The sequence below is a fragment of the Egretta garzetta genome, unplaced genomic scaffold, assembly GCF_000687185.1.
Source record: "Egretta garzetta isolate BGI_Z169 unplaced genomic scaffold, ASM68718v1 scaffold54, whole genome shotgun sequence".
NCBI classification, from domain to species: domain Eukaryota; kingdom Metazoa; phylum Chordata; class Aves; order Pelecaniformes; family Ardeidae; genus Egretta; species Egretta garzetta.
Window position 1 is genome coordinate 1,386,123 of NW_009259313.1, and position 7,183 is coordinate 1,393,305.

General features: G+C 38.0%; 1 protein-coding gene across 1 annotated transcript in view; it reads left to right on the forward strand.

Annotated features, from left to right (window-relative positions):
* Positions 1 to 203: 203 nt before the first annotated feature.
* Positions 204 to 7,183, forward strand: part of RMDN2 (regulator of microtubule dynamics 2) — a 46,649-nt gene continuing 39,669 nt past the window's right edge. The window contains exon 1 of the mRNA XM_035892011.1: positions 204 to 658. Within this exon, the coding sequence (XP_035747904.1) occupies positions 204 to 658 (455 nt within the window). The remainder of the gene's footprint in view (positions 659 to 7,183) is intronic.

A 7,183-nucleotide genomic window follows, 5' to 3' on the forward strand; every position in this document is an offset into this window, starting at 1 on the left:
TTTTTTTTGCTGTCATAGCACATGGCCTTTTATTGCAAAATCTGCTAGAGTTGCATTGTAACTTTGTATCTGCAGCATATGCCTGTTTTTCTAGCCTTGCACTGTTGTGACTTAAAAGCAAAGTAAGTCGTCTGAGTGGAGTACAAAAACCATCTTTAACTCGGACTGTTATTGTTGTCTCACGATTTTAGGAGAGTGCAGAAATGTCTTCCTTCGAAAATAGAGGACTTATCCTGGGCATAATGGCAGGGACTGCTGGAATAAGCCTGATGCTGATTTGGTACCGTAAGACCCGAAAACCTGGTGCAGCTGTGCGTACACCTGTGTTCCTAGGTGTAGGTAACAGGCTTAATTCTATGGGCTTGCAAAATGAAGCTCCTAATGAGCAAGGAGTAGTAATGGTTTTGCACGGAAGGCAACTGCAGATACTAGAAAAATTGAATGGCTTGCTGGTAAGTGTGGATGAACTGAAGAGAGAGGTGAAATTTCTGAAAGAAGCTATTCCAAAGCTTGAAGAACTTGTTCGAAAAGAGCTTCAAGGGAAGGGAGATGTTCAGAGGGTTAGTCCATCACACAGAGCAACGAAGCGGAGAAAAGCTGAGGCAGCTTCTGGTGCAACAGAAACTACCAGCTCTGAGGAGGCCGAAAGTGAAGGAGGGTGAGTCAGTAATATTTTGTACCTACTACAGTACACATCCAGTGCAAATTGCATCATTACCTATATCAAACTTTGTACTGTAAACAGGAGCCCTTTGAAAGTTTTATGTGTATTTTATATTTCTCTGTATTCAGGGGATTAGTAATTTTTAGATCAGAGAAGACTCTGGGTGACCTGAATCTGCACCACAGCTGAGGTTGGCTGAACACCAAGCATAACAGAGATTTTTAAGGGTGCATTTGATAACAATTTGATGCAGTATTGCCACATAGCTATGCAACGAGAGGCAAAGTTCAGAATAATGGTGCGATTTTAAAAGTGCTTCTAGTAAGAAAGTAGTCTTGTGTCTCCAACAGAGTTTGTTCCAGCTGTGTGAATGCTCTTGTGCTTTTCCTGATAATTGTCTTCTTTGGGCCTTAAAGATGAGTTATGACAATGTTCTGCCTAAAGGTATTACATGCTATGAAAGCTATGTCTGAACACAACACATGTAATACCTTTATGTATGTTTGCTGTTGTATACATGCTGTTGTATACACTTTCTGGTGGCTTAAAAAGTAATTATGTGGGATTTAGGGTCCTGACTTAGTAAGGTAGAAAGTTCCTAGGTGTGATCACGTCTTGTGGACCCATTGTGGCTACTGGGATCTTTTATACACGTGAGTTGAGCAACGTGCTGAAGGGTCAGATGTACCTGGAGTCCAGGAAAAGGACCGTATTTTTGTCTTTTCACCTGTTACCTAATATACCCTCCAGTAGTAAGGTAAAAAAGGTGATGACATTACTCTCCTGTAATTGCAACTTTGTTTTGATACAATCAGATTAGATACTTACATGCAATTTAGTAAGAGTACGTTTATAGCAACTGAGTTTTGTGAACCATCTCCTCAGTCTGTTACACATACCTGTGTAGGCAGCATTATGTCTGGAAATTGCCTATCTTAAGTCACTTTTTTTCTTTAAAGATATATTAATTAACTGTAACATTCTGAAGACAGCAACATGCTGCATATAATAATTCATGGAATTCTATCTTTTAAGAGTTCCTCCAAATTTATTTTCAGTTCTTGTGGGCAGAATTTCTTGTGTTACATCCCAGCCCACGTGCTTCACAAGTCTTATATTATGATACTGTATTTTAAGATCTGTCAGTTCTGTTACGAACCAGTTCTTTAAGTATTCAGTATTGTCAGGGGTATTCAAAGACATTCCCCTTTCTTATGGTGTAGAAACCTTTCAGCTCTATTACTTTCTCAGATTGTTTTATCCAGTAGTTGGTTTGCTGAGGCCTGTATGTTATGTATAAAATATTTGGAGCTGTAGATAAGGCTAAAGGACCAGTTTATGAGTAATCAGGCTCACAGACGCAATAGAGGGGTTATTCCACACCTACCTAGCATTTGAGAACATCCCATTTTCTGGTCAGGAGAGATGTGTTGCTGTTTGGGAGGTAGCCAAGGAAACTTGTCTGTTCAGATTCTTGTGTGTAACAAAGCAGCTGATGAGATGATCCAATAGAAGTGATTATAGGGTGCAAGAGCTTTGAATATGTCCTTAAAAGAGGCCTTCTCTGACAAGTGTTTGTATAGTCAGAAGGAAAGAAGATAATTCAAGGTTATAGATAGTGTTAGTCATTTGGACATGTGCTTTTCCAGTGCTATTTTTTAATCCCTTTTGGAGAGAGGTGGTTTTTTCCTACTAACACCTTATACTTGATGTGCTTGTTATGCATATCTTCTCTAAATTTAAGATAATTTTATTTAATTTAAATAATTCTCCTTTTGTTTTTTTTTCTTCCTCTTGCAAATGGAAAAAGATTGTTAATGTATGTACAGTTGCAATGTGTATAGCTTTTTCTGAGGTTTTACGTAGCTTTAATGACAGTGGTGCACGCTCTATGAGAGTTTGCCATGAGAGACAATAACACCACATGTTTTTTTTCTGGTTAATGTGCATCACCATGTTGTGTGCTGTAGTTATAACACCACATGCATAGTTTTATACTGCTCTGTGCTGAGTTCCACACAAAATAATGCATTTGCTTGCTAGTTTGTGCACTAGAGAAATATTTTTTCTTTGTTACAGATTAAACATTTTTTTTTCACTTTCTGTATTCTACCTAAAGTACATGCAATGTGTTTCATTGCCCCAGCAGTATTTCCTTATCTAGCAGATAGGATTTTGCTTGTGTTAAGCACTTCTGGTTTTAACTGACAAATGGGTAGATGCTGGGAATCGACAGCTGCAGTAATCTTAAGAGTTTTATGGACTTGTGCTGGATGACTACATTGGTTTCAGATTTGTAAACTTCTTCCAGAAAAGCTTTTAATACTACCTAGTTTTTCCATAAAATATTTGAAGCTGGCAGTCTCTGATACAGTCCTCACTGCTTTGATCTGCTCTGGTCATATCCTGGATGTCACTCTTGGTATTGAACACCTTGGGAAGAGAAGCTTTCTACCTTGCCTTTCAAAAATTACATATTTCTGTAAGATTCACAGCAGCAAATCCTTCTTCCAAGGGAAGAAACATTTCCCTTGCCTGCTTCTGAATATCACTTCACTTATGATTTCTTCATTTCTTCATTCATTTTTGCTGCCCGTTTGTTTTCAATGCAACCCTCAGCTGATGTAAGAATCTGGCTTGCCAAACTTTTCCTTGAAGGCTGCTTGTCATTACTGATGGATGTGCACTCTGGTGGGTCATAACAGTGCAAATTTGATCCAGATTAGTCTGTGACATATAATCACCTTTCTATTGAATTAGCCGGAGTGGATGAGGTGGTGTTTGTGGTAGCTTGTGATTTTTTTTAAGTTGGCAGGGAGACAACAGATGATATTTGATCTGCCTAAAAGCTGAAGTGTTGTGAACAGATGATGCCTGGTTAGGCCCAGTGTCTGCCAATTTACAGGCAATCCAATGCAGTTTTTGAACTGGCAAAGAGAGTTTATATGACAGTGGTGTTTTACATTATGTAGCTCACTTTTTTCTTAATGCAGTACTAGGTGCCTGGATTTACTGAGCAGCTTAACCACAGTGTGGTGAGTCTCCAGCAGTTTCTATTTGTGCTTTGAACTTTGAACAGTCCTTTGTGATCCGACTGAGTCCTGTTGGTTGATCATTGCTCCTCACATTCTTACCACTGTTTTTCTCTTTTAAATAAATCTATTGATAATAAAGGTGAAAACGAGTTGGCACTGACTGTAGACAGTTTTGAAGTTCTTCCACTTTCTCAATTATTGGTCAATGTGTTTGTCACATGCAAATACTCACTTTTCTATTTATCATCTGATAAAACCTCTTGCAGGAAAGTACCAGGTAAAATTGCAGATGTCAGTGTTGTTATATGAAATATTTGTTATATGAAATATTTTTAAAACAAACCATAATGACTCTTCCTCATTTTTTGTTAATTTCCTTTTTGGATTTGTGTCATCAGCCCTTAGGCTCTTGGAGTTTTTAAACTGTGTTAAAAAGAATCTCCACTTCTGTTTGTGTTAGTACTGATTTTTTTTTTTTTTTTTTTTTTTTTTTTTTAATAGTGCTGCTCTTCATGCTTTTTGGGAATAAGTAGATGTATAAGCCTGATAGCTGCTTTGGTGAAGTCATTTATCAAGCTCTTTTTATTGTCATTTTCTTTCAGTGATATCTGTTACATTCTTATTTTGTTCTCCAGTAGCTGGAAGGACTTCCTATCTTGTAATAAAACTGGCTTCAGTTCAAACTGGTAAAGTACAGATTACCCAAGCTGTTAGGGAAAATCCTAGCTGTTTATTTTTTAGAAGTCACTATAGTCTTCTTAACATGTTATGTTTTCATGCTTAAAACATTTCAGCTGCAGGAAGGATCGAACACAGATCTAGTAAGAAAATGAATGTCGTCAGAAACAAAACAGAAAAACATTCTTTATGCCTAGTTTGCCACAATGTTTGAAGTGATATTTAGTGTTTTATACTTGATTAAATTACCTAGCTGTTATTATACCCCCATGACTCCTGAGTAATGTAGGAGTTTGCCTGGGGTGCGTGACTAGTGGGGTGGGAACTCATCACAAATAAGTCATGAAGCCCTTGGCTGTCACCTTGGTGCTTTTCCTGTGGAAAATGCTGGGAGGCAGCAATGTCAGCTCTGGAGCCAGAGAAGAGACAAGGAAGAGAGGACCCTCTGAAGGCACTATGATTTTTACTTTTCTGAGGAAAGAAAGGAAAAATAGAGAAGAATGCTGATGTATCTTGGGGGTTAACTAGCATGCCCCATCTTAAGCAATAGCAATTGTTTGCACTCCCTTGGACATTTTGGTGTTAGGACATTTAATTTCTGGCCTTCCTATGGAAAACACTATTCACTTCAAACCGAACTTGGAGAAGATTTTTAAACATTTTTTTTTTTCTTTCGTTTGAGAATGGCATCCCTCTATGTTGGTTGTGTAGAAATGGCTGCCCCTTAGTGTTGATCAGTGTCTTCTCACCGATTTCAGCAGGCATGGGGTTGTATGGTTTGTTGCAGTCCCTAGGAATTACTGGCATTGCCTTGCACTGAAAAAAGTTATTTACTGTTGTGTGTTTCACTTCCCACAGGTTGTTTTGTAGGTACTATTTTGCCTTCTTTAAAGCATGCAATCAACAAGTAAATTGAAATTTATGGCATTCTCAAGTAAATTGAAATTTTTGGCATTCTCATCAAGGTTTAAGATGGTCTGCTCCACATTCAAATTCTTTGAGGTTCATAAAGCAGATGTGGTAGGAGAGAATTTCTCAGGATGGTAGAGGTAAGAAGAAGAGGGAAAGAAATTGCCTGTCCTCTCTTCTGGTTCTCAGCACAAATGTGGCCTGGAGATCATGTTTCTGTAGGAGAGCTGGGATGAGGAAAGGCTTGATGCAGTATGGTCCGATCTTAAAAGATTATTCTTCCATGATATTTTGTAATTAGCTCCTTACGGGTTCACGTCCTCTGTTAGATGGTGACCTACTTCACAATTTTTCCATTTGAGTCTCTCAGTGAATATTCTCATGTGGCTTACCTGTTGCCATATGAATTTGATGTTTGTCCATGACAGTTTCATACAGTGCTGCAGGAAATCTCTGCTGGGCTTGTTTAGAGTGGCAGGGCTTGGCTGTCAGCTCAACCTTGGCCTTTATATTTTTGCTAGGATAGTAACGTTTTCTAATAATCACTTTTGTCTGTTTTCTGACATTGGAAAGGTAGTGATCATAGAAATTTGAGCAGATGTTTATGCAGCATAGATAAAAATGACAACATCAACACTGACTTCCAAACACTGATTCCTTACTTTAATATCTACCTGCTTAGGTAGCATTTGATACAGTGCCCCAATTCCTGTAACTATGGAGTGTTATGGTTGTATGGGAATTTGGAATTGCCTTTACTGCTTAGTTGTTGCTACCTTATGTTATCTAGTGCCCTTATTTTAGGTCAGTAGTTGCACAAACCCTCAGTGCATTTATCTTTTTAATTGGGGGAAGCATCGAAACCACGTGAGGAAAGGAACTTTCCAAGCATACTTCACATCATCATTATTATGTATGGGAGCTAAAAGACTGCCCCCCTCCCACCAAATCCCTTGTACTTTTGGTCACGTTCGTGCTCTTACAAATGCATCCTATATATGATGTAGCTTTGCACCCACTTCAAAATAATTATGTAAGAACAAGATGCAGTGTTTCTAAAGATGCTTCAGAAAACCAAAGTAAGTGTTTGGTGACTTACAAATAAAGACTGCGGGATACAGCACAGGATGCGTCATCAACTTCAGCATCATCAAGATTATGTAAAACGAATCTGTAGGAATCTGTGGAGTTTCCCATTTCTGCTCTGCTCCCTGTTGTTTTTCAGTTTGAAAATGTACATGTGGTTTATGTCTGTATTGTTTTATCCAAATGTATTTTTGATTCCTCTTTCCCATATTACTGGGTTAGTTTTGCGGTGAAGCTGTCATGCCACATCTAGCACTTCTGTAGCTTGATAAGCAGCTGGACTCGTTCATTTACCGGCTGTAAGTGTATCTGCTTGAGTTTTAGTTCTGGTCATTTCTGAAAGCAGCGTATTGAAAAAAGAATATTTAAAAGCCATGATTATTAACCTCTGTTTGTATTGCTAACATTTGGTACTGGTGGTATTTCTGGAAAAAAAATAGATTTTATATGTTTTGACTGTCATGACTTACTTTAGATGATTTGGTTGCTTAATGCGTGTAGTACATTTCATGCTTTTTCTGCTCTTAGTTACCATTTAAAAATCTCTGAACCTGGCAACTAATAATTTTGCATTATTATTTCTCTTCAGACCAACATTTTCAAAAGTGGAAATGCACAAGGTTAGGCTTTTCTGTCCATTTTTAGTATATAAGCAAAAAGCTGCTTTTTAAAAAATAATGCCATTCAGCTGCTCCTATATGAAACTGGAAGACCCAAATGTATGCTCAGGACTTCGGACAGTAAGGCCACCTGCTTATCTCTGCATGGTATTTATGGCTTTTGTAAATATTTCTTTGTCCTTGATTGCCTT